Below are 21,999 nucleotides of genomic sequence, written 5' to 3'. Positions count from 1 at the left end.
GAGACTCAGGAAGGGTAAATCAAACAATATATGTTCCTAGAACTTTATGTTCAAGGCCAGGGTTGAGCATGCTTCGATCTAACCAGAGCTGTGCAAATTAGCCTACTAGAGTCTACTGACTAAGAGCCTATGCTGAAAAGCTTTATGAAAACATATATCCTTGGCAAGGCTCCTTCTCTAAGTATGTGCCTTATATTATTATAGGATATTAGTGAAATAATAAGATAACTACATGAACAAGTATATTCACTGTCTATTGTTGCTATAACAAATGATCACCCACTTGTGGCTTAAAACAACATAAAGTCATTATCTTACGGTCTGCTGGGTCAGAAGTAGAATGTTGGACAAAGGTGTTGGTAGAGCTAGAGTCCTTCCTGGAGGCTCTATGGAAGACCTCATTTGCCTTTTCTGGCTTCTAGAGCTGTGCTTCTATGCACAGCCCACAGCCCCCTTCTTCCATCTTCAACACAACAACTTTGCATCTTTCAGATCTTTCTTCCTTAGCAACACCTTTGTGCAACAAGTGCCAGGAAAGGATCTCCATCTTTAAGGACTCCAGTGATTGTGTTGGGCCCACTTGATAATCCTGGAAAATCTTCCCACATCAAGGTCCTTAACATGGCCACATCAGCAAATCCTCTGTCATGGAAGCTATCAGAGCCATAGGTTGCAGGGATTAAAATATATGTGTTTTGGGGGACCCTTAGCAGTACACTCCACCTCTCCACCTAAACGTCCCTGGGAAGCAGTACATTACTCAGTAACTCTGAAAAAGCAAGGACCAGATGGAAGCACTAGAACAGAGAAGAGGTCTAGGTATTAGGAAGAAAGCAAAAGCAGCAGCTCCTGGAGACGAGTGCCACAAGTCACACTCTAGAGCTGGGACGTCCCACCAAGATTTGAAGACAGTGTGTTTGCAATTCTGTAGCTAGAGAAGGGGTTACACATCACCAATTTCCTTTTTGTTTTATTTTCATGTTTCATATTCAATTCACACGATCTTGTTGCTAATTAATACAGTAGACCTATTATTAGTCATCTACATAAATCTGGGAAACCGATGTGAAGAGTAGAAAGAACAAGGGCTTTGGAGGTGGATGGACAGGCACTGAAATCTGTCACATGCATGCTCTGACGTCTGTGTTCCCTGAAGCAGGCTGCTTAACCTTTGACAGCCTCAATCCCTGTTTCTGCAGGATGGGGATAATTCTACTTACGCACAGGATTATGGACATGAGGTTCTAACGTGGTTACACAGGTACACTCTAAAACAGGGCCCTCACGCCTACCAGGGCAAAAGCATCACTAAGCCCTCTCCAACCAGTCTGCCCATGTAGGTTGCAAGTATAAAGAACAGAGCAAGAATATGATCTTCATTTTTGGATCCTTTTCCACTCGCCCACTCAGCACCTGGAAGAATGCCTAGTCCAGAGTAGACATCCAATACATATTAGTTGAACTATATTAAAGTTTGCTTTTCCCTTTGAATCCTGAGAATAAACCTGTGGTTTGGATCAGTGATGAATTATATAGTTGAGTTGGCCTAGAAAGACCTAAATCAGACACTACTGGAAGGCCTCACAATATTCAGACACAGACTGTGAAACTTAAAAATGGCCTTGCATATAAGCCATGGTGGATTATTATGATACAAAATAGATTAAACTACATAAAACAGCTCACTTCATCACATCCAGCATAAAAAATATCTTTAATAAGAGTCCAATGGCAAGTAGATGAATGCTTTCCAAAACCTTAAGACTGATTTAAATCACGAAATACTGTGTAGTTAAAGAATGAACCATTTCCACCCCATGCTAAAGGAACATATAAATTAGGGAAAAAGGATTTGGGGGGAAAAAAATCAGTATTTCAGAAGCTAAATAGTGTTTTCTGGTTCTGGTCATTCATAAACCCTAAAGGAAGAGAGTCTAAAGTGTGTAACTCTTACAGAAATAACAACTGTTTAAGATAATCTTCTCCCCAATTAAAAGTTAACACATCTATAGCATGCTGCTCAAACCCTTATCCCCACCTTCTTCTCAGAAAATGACATTGTTTCACAGACTGTGATCACGTTGAGCATGAGGTCTCCCCCAAACCTAACTTGTCCCTGCTGTTTCACAGAAGAGCATCATTACCCTTCTCAAAGTTCTCCCCAAGTGCCACCTGTATATACCTGCCTACTTATTCATTTAGCCAATAAATATGTGGGTGTTGATGATACAAATATGAACATCCAACCATCCCTGGGCCAGGACTACTCAGTCTCTTAGGGGAAACCAACACGGCCATCAAATTGCATGAAAAGTAGTCAGCACTTTGTAAGAGAGATCTATATCAATACAGCTAGATCTCCAAGCCATAGCATTAAGTGACAAAATCTTAAGATACACCATTTGTATAGATTTCAAAATGTATACATTGCTACAGTCTGAAGTCTATGTCCCCCAAAATTAGTGTGTTGAAATTCTAGCCCCAAAGGTGATGGTTGTACAAAGTGGGGTCCTTAAGAGGTTATTAGGTCATGAGAGTGGTGTCCTCCTGAGTAGGATGGACACTTTTATAGAAGAGACTCCAGAGAGCTCCCCAGCCCCTTCCCCCCAAGTGAGCACACAGAGTCCGGGAGCCAGGTGAGGGGTCCTCACCTAATATGCTGGTTGGGCACGTGGGTGGCTCAGTCAGTTAAGTGTCCAACTTCAGCTCAGGTCATGATCTCAAGGTTCATGGGTTTGAGACCCATGTCAGGCTCTGTGCTGACAGCTCGGAGCCTGGAGCCTGCTTCAGATTCTGTGTCTCCCTCTCTCTCTGCCCCTCCCCCACTCACACTGTCTCCATCTCTGAAAGTAAATAACTGTTAAAAAAAAAATAAAAAAAAGAACATGCTGGCACTCTGATCTTGGACTTCCTGCCTCCAGAAGGGTGAGCAAGAGTTGTGTTGTTTACAGGTGACCCCATCTGGGGCACTTCATTATGGCAGGTGGGAGGGACCACGGCATGCATAAAACAGGACATACTGCTCATGCATACCTACCTGTGCAGACAGGAGGATGTTAAAGTGAAGTGAAAGGATATACCCCAAATTCATAGCAGTGGCTGTAAGGGCAGGAGAGAGGAGATAGGAAAGGGAACATGGAAGGTGGCAAAGTAGAGGCCAACCTTATTGTTAGTTTTTATCGCTTTTCCATAAAGAAGGTTGGAAGGAAATATTTTGTAAAATCCTCTAGTGCTTATTATTCTCTATACTCTTCATATTTTTATAAGTAGTTCAAATTTAAATAGACAATTGCATTGCAGCACAGGAAGTGCTTTATATGGCATATACAAAAACAACGGTGATAAACAGAAAAACAATTCTCTCTGATGTTTTCAGACCATTGCTCTCCACTCCCCAAGACCCATGCCCAGTGTCTTCTGTTTGACAAAATTAATCTGCCAGTAGTTACTCCCTCCAGCAATGACCGAATCCACCCCTTTTCCTTCACAACTCAACTTCGTACAAGAGTTGCTTACATTTACGCACTCACACCAAATCCATTGCAGCCTGGCTCCAGCCCCATGAAATCACTCCAACCTCCTCATTGCCAAATCATTCCAGCTCTCATTTTACTTAACCATGCAAAGCACTTAAGATAATTGACCAAGTATTGGAAAAGTTTCCCTCCCTTGGCACCCACAGTACTACTCTTGGCTGTCATTCCTTTTACCTTCTCATATGGTCCACCTCTGACCCCTTCCCTTGGTGCCTTCCCCCTGGTGCAACCCCATAAAGTTAGTGTGCCTCCTAGGATTCCGTTCTGAGCTCTGTTCTCTCCCTAAGTGACCTCCCCTGTTCCCATGGCTTTACCTGAAACGCACTGGCTTCTAAATCTGTATTCTAGTCCCTCCTGCGATCTTGATGCACACCTTCAGCTGCCAGCCAGCTTTTCCCTACATTCCTCACCAGAACCTTAACCTTGGTTAGGTCCCAAAGCAGCCATAGCCTCATGAATTCTTACTGAAGGGGACAGCTAGACACATGGACCTTTCCTCAAGCACTACATTTCCTGCCTCATTCCAGTGCTTAGTGACTTGTTGATGATAACTGCCATAAGTCTCTTAAGTTTAACATGTCCCTTGCGCCTGTCACACTGCTTTAATCCAGATCTCTCATGCCACATCATCTGCACTACTTTTCCAAGTAGTCCTCTTGACCTCTATGGAACTACCTCCATCATTTCCTTCTAAAACAGAGATAATCACCATTCCCTTGCTCAACATCCTTCGGTAGCTCCCCACTGCCTGCAGATTTTAGTTTAACCTCTTCAATCTTAAATGCAGGTGCCAGAAACAATCCACCACCATCCACCGCTCCAGGCTGACTTGTGGATACATCTCCCCACACTGCCAATATGCAGTCCACATGGACTTTCTCACTATTCACTGAATGTGGCTTGATTTTTCACATAAACCTGAGCCTTGGCACAGGCTGTTTCTACAACCTTGGAATCCTGTTCTCTCTCGTCCACTGGATAAACCTTGATACACTTCGAGATCTCATTGATATGCTCTTTTCCTTAAGGGCTCCTTAATTTCACTAGTCAGATACCTATTCCTGCAACTTTATCATCCGAAGACTTTGTGCCTCTGTTTTAGCACTTAAATCACACTAGCCTGAGAGTGGCATGCTCCTCTCTCCCAGTGGACAGCAAGTAGGAGACAGGCTTTTGTGATGGCTTATTCATTAGTAAATATTTGAGAGTCCTGGTATTGGAAAGCTCTGTTCAAGGTGTGCGGAATACTCAGTGAACAAGACAACAGCTGTATTCATGGAGTCTAAATTCCAGAGGACTGGATTGCCATCTGTAAATTTAAGATATAACTTGGAGAGGTTTGTTTAAAACCTTTTTTTTTCTCCCAGAGAGCACAAGGAGAGAGGGGCAGAGAGAAGGGGACAGAGGACCTGAAGCAGGCTCTGCACTGACAACAGTGAACCTGACCCGGGGCTCCAGCTCATGAACCATGAGATCATGACCTGAGCCGAAGTCGGATGCTCAACTGACTAAGCCCCCCAGGTGCCCCTAGAGAGAGGTTTGTTCAGCTCATCAGTAAGGCCATCATGAAATCAGAACGTTAATGCATATTACCGCAGTGGCTTTTGTATGTCATCCTAGGTCATCACCTCAGGCCGATCTCATCCTTCATCCACTGCAATTCCACAAGTGCCGGGCACTCAAATATGCACGCACTATGGGGTTTTTAAATACTTAAGCCTCAGTCTTTTTTGATAAAACAATCTCTTCTCATGGAGGCTGGCAGGAACCTTTCCACAGGAGGGTGTGCGATTACACATCTTGATTAGGTAGACAATGTGGACTCAGGTTCCCCACAAATCAGCAGGCGTCAGACCCACGCTGTGTGGGTTCATGAAATAGGAATATCAACAGATGAGCTCTTTGTGGATGAGGAAGGGAACACCCCTATGTTAGTGCTGGTCACCTATACTGCACACCTTTGTAAATGTATTGGGCACTATCTCACATATTTGAGTATTTGTAGACATAGATTGAGGTTTCTCTGGAATTGATACATCTTTCATGGATTAAATGGTGAGAAGCTCAGAACACAGAATGAATATGCCAGAGACCAACCAAGAAAGAGACTGAACAATGCAAAGAATCCTCAGTTGGGATGGGGACAGGTGCAAATGGCCTGGAATAATGAGGAAAGATGAATAGTGAATAATAGCATGGCAAGGTAGCATTATTTAATACTCAATATTTCTAGAAGTGAACATACAACTATATGGAAGTTAACTGTTGATAAAACTGCACAGTGCCCATTGCAGATAGTTCTTTGCCATTCACGCTTTGTTTTAGGCTCTAGAATCTAGTATGTTAGACTTTCCTCTTTATACTAGTCAAAGACAAATAGAAATGGCCACACAAGATACCACGGGGATCGAACCTTTGGTGTCCCATGTTTATTATCGAAGAAAGAAGTTAAGCTTTACTAATAATTAGGACATATGCTTCTAAAGTACATATGCATGATTTATGATTAAATCTATAAAACTGGGGGTGCACACTACAAATATTTTACAAATGGGGATATACGGCAAAACACTTTGGAGACTACCAAGTTCTAGACACCGAAAGGCTAGCAAGGAGTTCTAAATAACAGATCAAAGTCATATTTGTGAGGTTAGGCAATGCAGAGAAGAAAAGGTAAATGAAAAAAAAAAAAGTAGAGAAGAAAATAATTCCAGATCCCACAAAAGCAAGCAGGGCAAAGGTCATGATCAATGGTTTGCTGGTCATTCAGGCAACTGCCCTGTGCTTTTTGCTGAGTGCAGGGACCATGGTCAGATGTGACATGGCATCTGCTTAACTTGTTCCCTTGCTTAAAATTTCCAATTTCTTCTCATTGCCGTGGGATAAAGTTCAAATCCTTAATCAAAACCTCAAATTCTCAACCATCTGGCCCTGTCTGCCCCTTCAGCATTATCTTTTGCCCTTTTCTATTTCCAGACTTTCTTCAGGTTTTCAAGAATATTCTCGACTCCTGCTTCTGTCTATCTCTAGGTGTCATTCAACTTAATTTCTACTTTTTTAAGGAGTTATTTTTCTGACTCCTAAAACATATCCAACATTTCCTCATATGTTCCTATAGCATCCTTTACTCATTGTTCTAATATTCTCAGCATGCTGCTACGTACTGTTGAAGGTCTTTCTTCCTTGCTAGCCATCTGTGAAGACACAGAAGGTCCTTATAACCCCTAAGCACCCAGAACAATGTTTGATTTATAATGCATGCTCAATAAATGTGTTAACTGGAGTGAAGTTGAGTGAAATGTACCCTGAGACCCAGAGAATGAGAATTTCTTTGAATCTCCTGAGCGTTTGCTTATGGCATTCCATGATAGCAGAATTATGAGGCTTACCTAATAGTTCTAACAATATTTGACTGTTCTGTTTGTAAATTTAAAGACATTTCATTATCCATTGGTCAACAAATATTTGAGTGTCCCTGTGGGTCCTGAAATTGTGCACAGTCTCCTTACTCTGGGTTGGCAGACATTAAACAATTAATTAAAACTACATTCATTAAGGAACAATATTAAAAGGATTCATGACTTGTTCTGGCAGGAAGGAGGATGGCTGGAGTTCGCTGCTTGCCGTAATGTTACATATTCTCAGTTGGTTAGTCTGAGCAAGCCTGCCTGTGCCTTGCGTCCACAGACTGGGTTGGAGATGAGACGCAGGGCCAAGGAGTGAAGGAAGGGAGGGAAGGCAGTGAGGCAAAGAGAAAGCTCTGAATCAAAATCATGTTTTTGCAATAATATACATCCTTCAATGAAGGCTCCCCTGTGCACTGCACTTTCAATCCCCGTCTCCCCCAAAACCTTACCTGGAGCTAGCTTGCCTACATGAGTCACTTCCGCCAGCCCTTCAGCTCAGGCTCAGAGATGCCCTGCAGGTTACTTTCACTGACATTCAAACTCCTCAAGTACCAATGGTCCTTTTTCCCAACCCACAAAGTCAGCTATCAAGGCTTCTTCTTCCCATACTCTACCCCTAGGACTGGGCACTGACTTTGGATCTTTACCTTGAGTAGGATCTAGAAATCCAAAGGGAGATTTTTCAGATCATCTGAAAAATTTATCCCATAATGGGATAAATGGGGTAATAGCCACAGTCTGCTGAGCTGAGTCCAGCCCTCCTAGGACCACATCAGGTTGGCCCAGAATGCCCTGCCCAGATAGGAGAGAGAAAGGAGTACAGAGTACAGGCTGCATATCAATTCATATTGCTTTGGTTAATAGCTCAACTATTTCGATCACTAGCTGTGTGACTTTGGGCACGTTGTTTAGTGCCATTGAGCTCATTGAATGTACTTATTGATAAAAAGGATATTTAAAAGTATGTGGTATCTCTCTTACCAGGCTATTCATTGAACTTTTGACCAACCACCCCCCACCCCGCCCCGCAAACACACACACACACACACACACACACACACACACACACACACACACACACACACACTTTCCTTCTTCTGTCTTCTGGATGATAACTTCCTAACACCATAAGCAAAGGCCTTAACTCAGTCATCAAAGTGTGAGTATACAACCGGCTTAGGAGCACATGCTTGAATTCGTTTCTCCTTCTCTGATCTCCCACCTAACTTTGTGCCCCCTTTCGATCTGTTACAAAGACCCTCCAGAATGCCCCAAGAATCTGCCAAACTCATTCTCTCTTCTACCAACATCCTACAAAATTGGCCAATCATCCTAAATCCCGGACCAATCCAAGGTTTCCTCAACCTAAGCACTCCCCCTCCTTTAATCTTTCCTGTACAGTAGGGCAAAACACATCCTCCTAGGGTGTCACTTTCACTGGGGCATCTTTCTGCGAGATCTTGAATTCTTACTCGCTGAATCAAATCCACATCTGAGACTCTCCCTAATCTCATTTCTCTAGCCTCGGCACTTCTCAGACAACCATTTACTCCAAACTGCTGTCCCCACAAATCCCTTCCTGCAACCCACCAAACGTTTGTTCCCTAGTGATCATCCAATGCCTGGGCCACAGCACAGCCCCTCCGCAGGGTTTTCCCCAGCAGATCATGCCAGGGCGGCCTCCCCTGCCTCCTGCATCAAAGAACAAGATCACCCCTTCCAGATAGCAAGTGCTCCATCTTTATGACCCACTCCCTCCAGAACCTCCCATGTGTTCCTGGTCTCACCATGCCCCTAACTTCCCATCCTCAAGATTAAAAGAACATTGTCTCAAGCCAAAATAATGATATAAATGACTCCAACCCATATTTATCAGGCACTAACTCTTTGGTCAGGCACTGCACTGAGCCCTTTACACACATTAGTTCAGTTCATCCCTAGTACACTCTGTCAAAATGGGTTCTCTTCATTGATTTACCACTCAGCATGCATTTCAGTGAATTTTAATAGGAAGAACAGTAAAAACTAAATACACACAAAAAATAGATACATGTGCAAATATTATAGAATATATAAACAATATTTTAGTACAGTAGCCTAGCACATACATTTTTTTCTTTGAAGGATTATATAAAAGCTATGAATGAAAGTAAAATAAGGTAAGGGACAAGGGAGACACAGATGAGCTGTTATATTAGATGAAGTCATCAGAGAAGTAATATTTTAATGGAGATCTGAATACGTGAAAAAGAAAGCCAGTGGGGTATATGGGGCAAGAATATTCCAGGTACATATAAAAAAACTCAGTTTCAGAGAGGCCATGTGGCTTTCCAAGGTCACACAGCAACAGACCCAGCATCTGAATCTTAGTTCTGACTCCAGAATCTTATTCTGAGATCCCATTCTTCATCCACCATCAATGTTCTGTAGCAGTTTACTTTGCAAACTAGCTACGGCTTTTTGAAATTCTTATATTCTCCACTCACTGGCAAGTGTGGACCATCCATGTGCCAGGCATGACCTCCATGACATTCTCCTCTCCCATTTCTTCTCCAGCTAGGACACATTTTCCTGGTTTTTACATCCGTCTCTCACCCTTATTCTTCATGGTATACTAATCCTAGACTCTGGCCCCTGTTCAGGGTCACATCTTCAATTACCTTTGCTCTCTGCAGTGGACTCCCACATGTGAGGCCCCGGCTGAGTTTGCTGGCCAGCTTCTTGGGAGTAGGGCCACGCCTCATTTATCTCTATTCCTAATACCCATCACAGCACTAGATGCTCAATAAATGTGTGCTTCCCTGAAATCAATTAAACTTAAACGCCACATTTCCAACTGCCTTTGGGACAGTTGGCCTGGATTCTGTCCCAGTTGAAATCAATATTTCTAAAAATGAACATGTTATCTTCCCTCCAAAACCGGTTTTCCTCCTGTGTTCCTTGCTTCTCATCATGGCTCCATCCCCATCCTTCTCCTTCCCAACCCTGTCCCCCACTCTTCCAGTCCCACTGCCTTTAACTTTGTGCAAATGTTTTCTCTTTCTTGGACTAATGCGACAGCCTCCTAACGACATCCTTGTCGATGAGGCACCGTACACAGCCATGCAAAATTAATGTTCCTCATTCTGTCACTCCTCACAAATTTCAGCCGGCTCCCCAGTCTGCAGAATCCCATCTCACTCTCATGTTCCAGAACCAGATAGCCCAGTATCTACTGGACATCTCCATTTTGAGGGAGGAAGTCATCCTTAAGGAAGGCCTTAAATTTCACAGTCCCCAAACTGATCTCACTTCCTTTCAAACAAAAACTCCCCTGTATCTCCCATCTTGATAAATATATGCCACCCACAAGCTATCCAACCCAGAAGTCTAGCTCCCCCAAGCTCCTCCTTCTCCTCCAACCCCAATTCCCACCTGTCACCAGTTCCTGCTGATCTTGTCCTCTATTTAGTGCATGCGTACACTCCATTCTCCACCACATGACACGGATGCTTTACCAAGTTCAGTATGCCTCAGCTGCAATCCCACCTTAGCCAGTAAGCTTGACCACCCACTTCTACAGTATGTGCCCCCCGCCAACTGCTGACCATTTGTCAACTGCTCTGCAGTTATCTTCCCAAAGTGCGAGCAAGATCACACTGTGCTCTTGACTGCAATTTATCAGTAGTCCCCACTGCCCTCATGTTTCACCCTGCCTCCTTGTACAAGTCCCCCATTTCACTGTTCCCTTCTTTTCCCCAGCTTAACTGCAAGCCCCAGAACTTCTCTCTGTTCCCTGACTGTAGCACACATTCTCTCTGGACCACCCTTAGAATCAGAGCTCTCCCAGCCCAAAACATCCATCACCCCGCCTGCTGCCTTTCCCTAGAAAACTCATTCTCATCCTTCCATCCATCCAGGCTAGGAGCGTTCTTTGATCCTTCCCAGCCTGCATGAGTGACTCATATCTGTGTTTCCAAAGCACTCGATGCTGGACGCTATCACAGGGTTTTCCACATGCTAATTACCATCCTACATGTCAGGCTCTTGGGCTCTGCGTTTCCCATGGGATGTTTTCATTTCTGTATTCTAGCACTTTTTTTTTATGTTTTCTTTCTTTTATTTTTTTTATAGTTTATTGTCAAATTGGTTTCCATATAACACCCAGCGCTTCTCCCCACAAGTACCCCCAATACTTGACAAACAAGAGATGTTAATATATGTTTCTAGTACTTAGAACAAGGCTTGACAAATAATAGATGTCTAGTATATGTTTTACAAAAGAATAAATTGGCAGCCATTTGGAGAACTCCCTACTGATATAGGGAGTGGTAATATTACCCTGTCTATGGGTTAATGCTGTTTTTCCATGTAATGCTTGTTTTGTATTTTATGTGACTCTGAAACCAATATCACTTAATAACAAATCATGTGATTATGGAAGGTCCACTCGGTGCTCCATCAGCTTATTATTTCATAGACAAGGACCTGCCAATATCCTCCACCAAGGACATACACTGGGGTCCTATGAAGGTATTTAGTAAGTGCCTTTGACAATGAGAGAAGCTAACATGCTCTACCCAATCAATACACAGTTCAGGTCAGGTAGAATTCTTGGGGCAGAGACCGAAGATAGGATTTAAATGCTTAATTCCTATACCTTCCACAGCTAATATGCCTTTTGATAGTCTGAAATATTTACCAGCAGTGTTCTCCTACAGTAGGTAATTGATAAACATGTTTTAGATGGATGATGGTTGAATAACATTCTCAAAACTGTTTATAAAACTATCAAAACAAATCGCATTAAGACTGAAGTTATAACTGTCACCGCTTGAGATCTGAGATTCAATCCTAATATAGTTATGAAAAGCCACAATCTCATGCTCAGGGATCCAAAAATAAATGTAACTGTGTTTTAAATTGCAATATTTCTAACAAATTACATGTATAGTTCAATCTTCCCCAGTTAGTGTTTGTAGTTTTGACACTTTGGTATGTATCCTGCGAGCTGAACAATTTTGAAAGTTATTTTGATGACGAATTTTCATTTGGAATCTACATTCACAACTTTAACTAGGAAGGTTTTATAGGGTTTGGCTGAAAATCTGGTACTAAATTCACACCAGAAGGGTTAATAGTACTTGCCAGTTTTGCAGTTTGATGTTTTGCCTTTTTAAAAGCATCTAATAATACCTCCATCAAAAATGGAGTTTATTCTATCAAGACATGGCAGAATTCCCTCAGTCTGTGCCCCTGTATACTGCTGGATTCTGCAGGGTCCAGCTTTCCTTTGCTGCATTTCTCAATGCCTGGTTCTAAGAGCTCATGGTTTTAAACTCATTCCTCAAGGTTCCCTTCCAAACTCCTTCAAATTAATGTAATACACCCGTGTTTCAGAGCTTGCACTAACCCTCTGATCACACCTTCAGCAGGAAACAGTGACGGAACCAGACCTTGAGAGGAGAGGGAATGGAGAACATACTGCAATAATACTGCGCATCTCAGTGGGAAGAGAGTGGCTTCCAATTAAAGGGAGTTTGGGGAAAGAGAGTATGGAAAGTGCGATTTAAGAATTGCTGGACAAAATGGGAGAAAGGCTTAGCAGAATCAGATTTTCACAAGTGCTCACAATATTAGGTCAGGCACAACAGGCTTATGATAAATGACTGATGTTACAGAATTATGTTTAAAAATTAGAGTGATACTCTACTTGATCTTAAACATTTGACACTTAATGTGAAGTGCCTCTGCCATTACCAGAACATTATTTAAACTGGCAATCAGAGAGCTGGGTATTTTCAATTCCTTCATGACTAACTTTAAATACAAGTTACTACTCATTTTATAGTCACCAAGCTTCAAACTCATATTTGTATTATAGCCAAAGTGCACCTCTTCATAGATTTCCAGGATCACACCTTTGAAAAATCTTTAAAATGAGTTAGATATCATGTCTTTAAGTGGTTGACAGATAAGCCCATGTTACTGACAGAAAACAGAAGACAGGAAGAAGCTGGGCAACAGAACAAATACAGAATTTGAGCCCCATTCCTTTAAGACCTTTATTCCTTAAGACCTCAGAGAAAGAAAGGTCATGTTCAAGATCACTGTTAGCCTTCACTGTATCCACTTGGAAGGAATGGCCATCTGTGCCAACTGGATGTATCTCGTTTTTCAACACCCATCTCACGTCATCCTTACTTCTGTTATAGCAATCAATATTTTAATATACACATGTTTATGGAAAGAGCCTAAATGTCCATCACCTGATGAGTGGACCAAGAAGATGTGGTATATATATATACAATGGAGTACTACATGGCAATGAGAAAGAATGAAATCTGGCCATTTGTAGCAATGTGGATGGACCTCAAGGGTGTCATGCTAAGCGAAATAAGTCAGGCAGAGAAGGACAGATACCATATGTTTGCACTCATAGGTCTAACGGATAACAGGAGAAATCTAATGGAGGACCAGGGGGAGGGGAAGAGGGAAAGCAAGTTGGGGAGAGAGAGGGACACAAAACTTGAGAGACTATTGAATACTGAAAATGAACTGAGGGTTGAAGGGGAAGGGGGAGGGGGGAAAAGAGGTGGTGGTGATGGAGGAGGGCACTTATGGGGAAGAGCACTGGGTATTGTATGGAAACCAATTTGACAATAAACTATTTTTTTAAAAAACAAAAAACAAAAAAGGAAAAAACAAAAACAAAATAGGGGAAAAATGACCTAACTCAGGGGTGCCGGGGTCGTCCAGTCGTTCAGGTCCTGACTCTTGGTTTCAGCTAATGTCATGATCTCATGGTGTATGGATTCTAGCCCTGCATCAGCACAGAGCCTGTTTGGATTCTCTCTCTCTGCCCTTCCCCACTCTTTCTCTTTCCCTCAAAATAAAGAAATAAAGTTTTAAAAAATTAAATAAAAAATAACCTAACACTTTGAGATTAAAAAAAATAATATACACATGTTTAGTTATTTCTTTTCTCCCCTACTCAACTATACACACCTGATACATACTCAGTAAATACCTCTTGAATAAACAGTAACCTTTCTGAAGGCCAACTCCACATCTCATTAATCCCTGTACCAAGAAGTTTCTTTGTAAATATTTGCTGAATTAAACTCATGTCATCATTACAGAAGCCATTCCTGTAGAGTAGGAGTGGAAGTGATTACCAGCATTTTATAAATGGAGAAAGAGGAACAGTGGCATTATACTGAATGGCTATTTTACATGCTCTTACCTTTCTAAATTAAATTAAAATTTCTCTCAATTAAGGCACTCTCCAAATTAAATTTGTCTCGGGACTAGCTTTGCAGGGTTATTTCTGAAATGTCTGTTAGTTCTGTGTTTTCATTTTGTTTTGTTTCAAGTTCTCTGCAGAAACAACAACAGGATCTGAGGGTCCTCCTGCAGAGGGATGAGATGCTGGAGTACAAACTTCATTTCCCCCCTTATGTATGACCACAACTGAAGATACTTTTATTCCTGAAACACTTCTCGGGAGCAAGTTCCATACACAAAACACAGGTAAGTGGTTTGGCAGGACCATTTTTTGGTAAGTAGCTTCTCATGGTATTCTAATGGAAATTCATTAAAGTACAAAAAGTTACAACCCAAAATAAAGCCTCTGACAAAATACCCATTCTGAGAAGCCAAGCACCTTAATAGTTACAGGTGTTCTTTTCACCCAATTTTATTATGAAACTCACGAAGGCTTTTGGAAGTCCTGTGTTCTCTTGTTAAAAAATAATAAGCATATTGGGGGACCTTCTTGGGGACACCTTAGCATCTGTAACACAATGCACAGACAGTATTACGATGAAGATGTGAGAGAGGGTGCACAGTCATAAATATTGTGGTAGTTGCTGGATCTGTCAAATCTGACTGTGATTCCCGTTCGAGCTACAGATAATGTCATTTTTGAATATACTGCTTTGCTCAAAAGATCCTTCAAAATATTAACTATTGATGTCTAAAGATGAAAGTCTATTTTTCCTCCAAAACCTTTTTAAAGACCTATAAAAAAATGCCAGCTCTAATTCCCTAAAGACTTTTTATTCACTATTCATGAGCAGATTCTGCCTAAGTACATGAAGGAACCTTTCCCTAAGCCAATCCAAATTTCAGGAAACCAAAAAGTTATAGACTGTTGTTATAAAATAGGTTGACTACTGTTTTTACCTAAATAAGTAATTGGGGAAGAGAAGTTTCTAAAAGGTCAATAATATATCCAAAGGGTAGTTAAATATATCCAAAAGGGCATTTCCAAAGGAAGAGCCATTCAGTCACACTGGCAGTGTTTGTTCAGAAGGAAAAAAATCAACCCATAACATGAGCATGAAGGCCAATTGCTCAATATGGCAAATTCTATATTTGTATCTCGATTCAAATCATTCCTTCAATTGTCAGAGCGTGTGTACAACTTTTGTGATTGAATTCTATGAGTCTCTCTTTTTTTCAGAATTCCTAATGCCATGTGCATATACACACGTCTAGAGCTGCCCACAGTGCACTGACTGAGCAAAGAGAGGGAGACATCCACAGAGCCCAGAGGAAAAGAGCTGCACCCCGTCTCTTCTCAGCCCTGCCACCAGAGGCACTTCCCATGCAGCCTGATTCTATGAAATCTGACATGAAAGAAAATGCACCTGAGGAAATGGCTACGTATACATTGAATGATATTTCTGGTTTTGGGGAGTTTTTTAATTTTTATTTTTCCATTCCTTTCTACAGTCACTGCTGTAATGAAAAGATTTACCACCTGAGGAGGACAATGACCAAGAGGATAATAATGTTGGTAGATGTGGTGGTATAGCCATTCAGGCTCTGGGACTGGGAAGCTTCCGGAAGGGCTGCTCTCTAGAATGTGAACTCGGGCTATAGACCATCACAATCATGATTCAAAGGGAATACCTGATTCATCATCTTAACTCTTATTTGTAGGAGAACCAAAAGAGGTGATGACTACTCACTGGCGGCCCCTTGGACTACTGATCCTAGAAGTGGGGCCTGAAAGGTATTAGGGATAAAAGAGTTACACCAACAATATCCGATGACAACACTGACTATTATTCTAAACACACAGAAAACAATGAGGGCTTATTAAGCCTTTCTTCAGAAACACAAGCTCTCATAGCAATGCATTCTGGGTGCAAGAGCATGCACAGTGCAGAGAGGTGCTTTTGGTGCCCTATAACTATCCCTATAGACCTGGCCCAAGGAATGGAAAAGACAGCCCCAAAACAATGTCACTTCCAGTGGGTGGCTTAACAAGCAATCAAATGTTAATTATAATTTTGTGTATTTACTGGATCTACTACCAGGAAAAATGGTTTAAATCCAATAACTATACCTTAAGCAACCTTTTTTGTGAATCGTTGCACCAGTACTTACTAGGCGTACAAAAATGGGTAATTCATGTACACTACTCACTATCAAGGAGTTACCATTTCATAGTTGCAAAGGAGACAAATATGCATAGCTTATTCTGTCTTGTCATTCAGATATAGGCCAAAATAAAAGAAAAATGACCTAAGAAAATTCAAAGTAGAATTCTTTGGGGGAAGAGGCAGGGAGAAATTCAGTAAGGCTGTGCAAGGAAGACACGGCATTTGCAATGAGTCCTGAAGGATGTGTTCAATGTTAAACATTTAGTAATGTTCAGTGGGCAATGTTCAGGCAGAAAGTTCATTCTAAGCAGTAGGTACGACTTGAGATATGTTTGGGGACTAGCAATGTATCTGATTTAGCAGGTGAAAGTACAGACTCATGGAAGACAGTGTTGGGATGGGAGACTGTCAATGTATTGATGGAGCCCAGACTACCCAGCTAAGAAAAGTATTTTTAGTTCTATAAGTAATGGGAAGGTGTTAAAGGATTTGGCATTGATGAATGATCTGACTCAAGTCAGTTTTTAGTGACTGTGGTTGGTTTTGAATGGGGAGGCACTTAGCGCAAATAGGAGGCAACCATGATGGTCTGGGAAATGATAAGCACATAACCTTGTGTGTACACTAGGAACTGGAGAGGGAGCTAGACATAAGGCTACAATAGAATCAGTAAGGCTCGGTGACTGATTTCACGGGGAAAGGAAGGGGAGGAAATTATTAAGTACCATAGACAAGTCAATGTTTTGCTTTTTGTTTTTGTTTTTGTTTTTAACTGTAGGCTTCAAAAAAAATGACGCTACCATTAGCAAAATTTGGAGAATAAATTGTTCTTTGAAGTGAGGACAGGTATTTTCTGAAAAACTGACTTTGAGGTGCTGGTGAAATTTGTTGATAGATCTGACCAGCAGAGCATGGAAACGGGACTGGAAAGGGATCAGGCCAGAGCCATAGATTAAGGAGACTTCGGTATCAAAACCACAATTTGATTCAGCAGAGAATTTAGGGAAAAGATAATTGAGACAAACGTGTGTTGAAAGTTGCCCAAAATGAACAAGGAAAGAAAAAGGGTCAGAAAAAGAGATCTGAGAGAAGTGGGAGGAACCAGAATAACGCAGGCACCAAATCCAAGGGAGACTTTACTCAAGAAGTATCTGTCGTTGAGCAAATTTATCACGTCAGGCTTTGTGCTAGATGCTGGGCAGTGGGCACAGTGGGCAGAACACAACAGCTCTGCTCTCACCAAGTTCATGGTTTTTAAGGAGTGTTGATAAATAGCATGAAGGCTCACAGTGAGTTTGGGGTGATGTAAATTAAGAGCATCAGGACCTTTAACCAAATGAACAGTTTTTTAATGAAGTGATTCAATACCCAAGAGTGAATAAATAGGTAGTAACAGGTGTACTTACATAACTTTAAAACACTTTTAAGGATGGTAAGAGCCCACTGAACAAAATACACATTCATTCTCCCATCCTTACTTATCCCTCCCTTCCTCCCTCTCTCTCTCTCTCTCTCTCACTCACACACACACACTTTAGTCTGCTTGAAATAAGAAGGGAGGCTATTAAGTAAACAAGCACATTCTGCTATGAAATATTGAAAAGTAATATTATCCACATATTCTAGAAAACCAGTGAGGACAAGAAAAACAAATAAAAGGACCAAAAAAAAGAGTAAGAATGACCATATACTTTAAGCCTAGAAATATATCTTCAAAAGATTCAATCACTATGTAGTCTACGATTCTGCAAGAACTGTGCACATACATTTTATATTAAATGGATCACTAATTTCCAAACCATCCATAGCCTTATCTTATGAAACTTTGCATAAACATTGGTCAGGAAAAAGGGTGCAGTAAAGGGGTGGGGAGTGGTTGTTGAATTTTAACACTCCATGTCATTTGCTTAGTACCTTCTTAGATTTAACGACATGAAGAAAACAGGATAATGTCCTGTAATACAGGGCTTTTCCTGGGCTGTTCGCGATACACAGACTTTTCACTAACAATGGTATGGAATCACTAACCTTATCCTTGATAACACACAACTTTAGCCACAGTCATTGAACCACCAGGCAACACTACCCAATCACAGAGATTTTTCCTCCAGTATTGCTGGTTTGCAGACTCAGGACTCTCCCTGGGTGAAATCTGCAACTGGCCCCCATACATGGAAGACCCGGAGAGGGAAGAAAGAGGAAAACCACTCCAGATGGGTAGGTGGCAGATGCAATAAACTAGGGAATTTATATATGAGGTTTGCCTTGAGGGCTGCAAGACAAGTAGATCTCCACCCCCACCAGCTAGAAACCTTAGAGCTTATAGAGAAGCCTTGTGAGGGCTCAGTCACGTACACCGTCCAGACGGCCTCAACAACACCTTTCTCTCTCAAGGCTGTGTCCTTGAAAACAGCTCCTGCTATAAGAACCGCAGGCAGAACACACGTTCCAAGGGCAGGGAGGGAGTAAAGAGCCTTCAACTGCCCAGGTCCAGCTGGTGGATCAAACAGTAGCCACAGTCAAGTCCTCTGGATGACCTCTTCTAACAACGATCGAACCGTACATGCACTTCCCTCCCCACTTTTAGCTGAGGACTCCATCACATAACATATGCCATGCCTAAGTTGGATGGTACAAATTGAGGACACTGATGAATAATCTTATAGGTTTTTTTTTAACTGACCTTATCTCTGATTCTTTTTCAAATATACTACTGAATTATCATCTCCGTCTGTCTCTCTACTGGTAGCAGGACTATGTTTGATTTCATAAGCAGAGAGCTAAATAATGAGAATAGACAATTTCATGAAAAGTATATTCTGGGCAGGTTTTTGATTTATGTGGAAGCTGACGAGAGGCAGGCTAAACGTGAGCACTACAGTTTGTAAGAAACCTTGCCTATTTGTATGTACATATTTACAAGGAGTCCATTTTCTGTCCTCTGTAGCCTGTACAGTGTTTCAAGTACAGGAACTCAGAAGTGGCCATCAGTTAGCATATTAAATACATTACCTGCTGAAAGAGAGCAGGGAATAAACTTTTTTAGCTACAAGACTATAAAGTTTTAACAGCCCCATTCAACCCTGCTCCCATCCTTCCTACATTTCCTTTCATGCAGTTTTCTTCTTCATCTCTCAGCAAAATTGTTTTTCATAGTATTCTTGCCCTAGAGTCAGGTCATAAAATACACACACACACACACACACACACACACACACGCTCTTCTCTAATTCCTCATTTCCCTCTCATCTTCAGACATTCCTATCAGACTAACCCTCCAGTTAAACTATTTAAATTCTGATTGAATCATTTTATGACCCTTTATCCAAGAGGCATATATTCAAGGGAAACCCATCATGACGTTATGCAAATATCTCACTTAATTTGAAAGAAAACAAGAGATCACAAGCTATTGTTTTAAAAAGAACTGAAGGCAGAGTTCAAACTTTTAAAAAGGACAATATTTTCTTATCCTAGGATTAATAAAGACCATTCTACATCTGAGCACAAATAACCAAAGTACGTATGCATATATTTGGTGGAAATAAAACAGACTACATATTCAAGGGATCATTCTCCAATATTAACCTTGAAACAGTAATAACAAGAACAAAAAGATGTTTCAAGCTCTTTATTCTCCTCAGACGACAATTAACTAAAAACACGTGGATACCATTCAAGAAACAGGTGTCAAATCGATTCAAGCCAGAAAACTCTTCACTTTTGGTCTTACTTTAACCAAGATATAAACCAGCCTCTTCCTATTCTCCAAATAAACAATGAACGCACACTGATTTTAAAGATAATATTCAGTTTCTTTTAATGTATCATACTCCCCAGATGTGATTTCATCTTTGTTTCCATTTTATCTAACAAACAGATTATGGCCACCTGTGGCACTGTGACTAGACTGGGCAAGGCGATTCAATCCCCAGCGGGCCAATTAAAGACGAGGCCCAAAAAGCTATCAGTGAGGCACCGAATAATGTAAGCCACCCAGTTTCCCAGACTTTCTCTTCCTGATCTGTCTTCAAGTTCCCACCGCCGTCTTGTGCATCAGTACAGTTCCTAAAAGGACAGCTAACCCTCGACTCTACGCTCAGGTTTCTGCAAAGACAGAGACCCTATAAACTTAACGATTTCCTTAGCCCTCTCCACTTAAAATGCCATTCTGGAAAGCCAATTTCTTAATGATTATCAGCATCCCTCAGAAAAGATATCCTGGACATTCTTGGTTCATCACGAATGAACTATTGCCATAAGGGAAACAGGAACTAAACATCAGGACAAAGTGGGGACTTGAAAAGCAATGATCATTGTCTTTCTTTCCAGCCTATAAAAGATCACGACTTTTTCTCTCTGAAATTTCTCGCTCAAGTAAGGCTAGTGTCCTCCCGGTTACAATGACCTTAACTACTAGAGGGAAGGCAAGAAAGGCAAAATGTCCATTCTCAATGTCCGAGCTGGAGTGACAGACTCAAGCTGTCCGAAGTGATTCTATTTCCCTGGATATAAACAGGTAGAATGTGGAATTACCTCTTCCCTTGCAACCTCAAGCCCAAGTTTTTCATCCTCTAAATCCAAACTGTGCTACAGCCTTATGTGCGACCCCTCATCTTGTATCCTCTGGGAAGCGTCCAGCTCTTTTTTAGTCTCACGCTTCCTGCGGCCACCTTCATTCTCTATTCATGGCTCCTCTAAAACTGTAGACATCGAAGCCACCTAAAAACAAACCGATCCAACCAAAAGTGCCAGAGGTGGGGGGAGGTTGAGACATCCCTCCCCCGTTTCACCATGGACCCCACTAAACTCCCTTCCTTACTTTCGCAGAACACAGGAGACTCTGAGAGCCAAACACCTTGCACAAGAGTGCCCGGTACCTTTCCAAGGCTGTACCGTATATAAATTATTTCCAGGTGTCACCGAAGACCATTTTCTCTGAACACGCTAAACTGAGGCTAGCAATAAAACCAGGCGCACGTTCCTCCCTCAGCATCTGACCCGAGAAACATTCCGCCTGTATGTTACCCGCGAACATAAATAGAGTTTTAATGAAGAATTGTTTGGGAGCATAAAGGAAAAGTGGAGGGAGAGGATCAATACTATTTCAGCTCTTTTATCCCCAGGTGTTAGGGGAAGGAAGTGTGTGTGTGGTCTGCAGGCATCTGGCAGATGCATAAACAACATCGGAAATTTTCAGAGAAGGCAAAAGTAGGCACAGGATCGCAGGGGACCCCGCCACCGGCGAGTTTCACACGCACTTCAAACAGCTCTTCTTCCCGACCTGGACCTCTCGCGTGCACCCCCTCTCCTTGGCACCCCCATCCCCGCCGCTCCCACCTCCCCTTCCCAGTCCCGCCTGCGTGGCTGTCTCGCATGCAGCAAAGGCAACAAGCGTCCCCAGCCCTGGAAGGGGTCCCCGTCTCAGCTTGCGAGGGAAGGACGGGAAGAGGGGCGCCCGCTCGCATGCTTAATGCGTCCTACCGCCTGTGGAGCTCGCCTCCTCCAGCTGAGCCGAGATGCTTTCCACCCTCCTCACGTTCATCTTCGGGGACGCAGGGTGCAGGAGCGGGACTCGAGAGTCGGCGGCCCAGGGGCGTGTGTCCGCGGGTCTGCCGCCGGAGCGCACTCGCCGCTCGGCCCCGGGCGTCCGCGGCGCTGGGAGCGCGAGGCGGCGGCGGC

At 42.2% G+C, this 21,999-nt stretch overlaps 1 protein-coding gene across 2 annotated transcripts in view; it reads right to left on the bottom strand.

Annotated features, from left to right (window-relative positions):
* Positions 1-21,990, bottom strand: part of KCNIP4 (potassium voltage-gated channel interacting protein 4) — a 1,120,978-nt gene extending 1,098,988 nt beyond the window's left edge. For both annotated transcript variants that reach the window (XM_029948111.1, XM_029948138.1), the window contains exon 1: positions 21,802-21,990. In XM_029948111.1, the coding sequence (XP_029803971.1) occupies positions 21,802-21,862 (61 nt within the window). In that variant the 5' untranslated portion in view covers positions 21,863-21,990. The remainder of the gene's footprint in view (positions 1-21,801) is intronic.
* Between the last annotated feature and the right edge of the window lie 9 nt (positions 21,991-21,999).

The sequence above is a fragment of the Suricata suricatta genome, chromosome 1 (assembly GCF_006229205.1).
Source record: "Suricata suricatta isolate VVHF042 chromosome 1, meerkat_22Aug2017_6uvM2_HiC, whole genome shotgun sequence".
Classification (NCBI taxonomy): Eukaryota; Metazoa; Chordata; class Mammalia; order Carnivora; family Herpestidae; genus Suricata; species Suricata suricatta.
The sequence above is the reverse complement of the archived record's forward strand: the minus strand, read 5'-3'. Positions and strand labels throughout refer to the sequence as shown.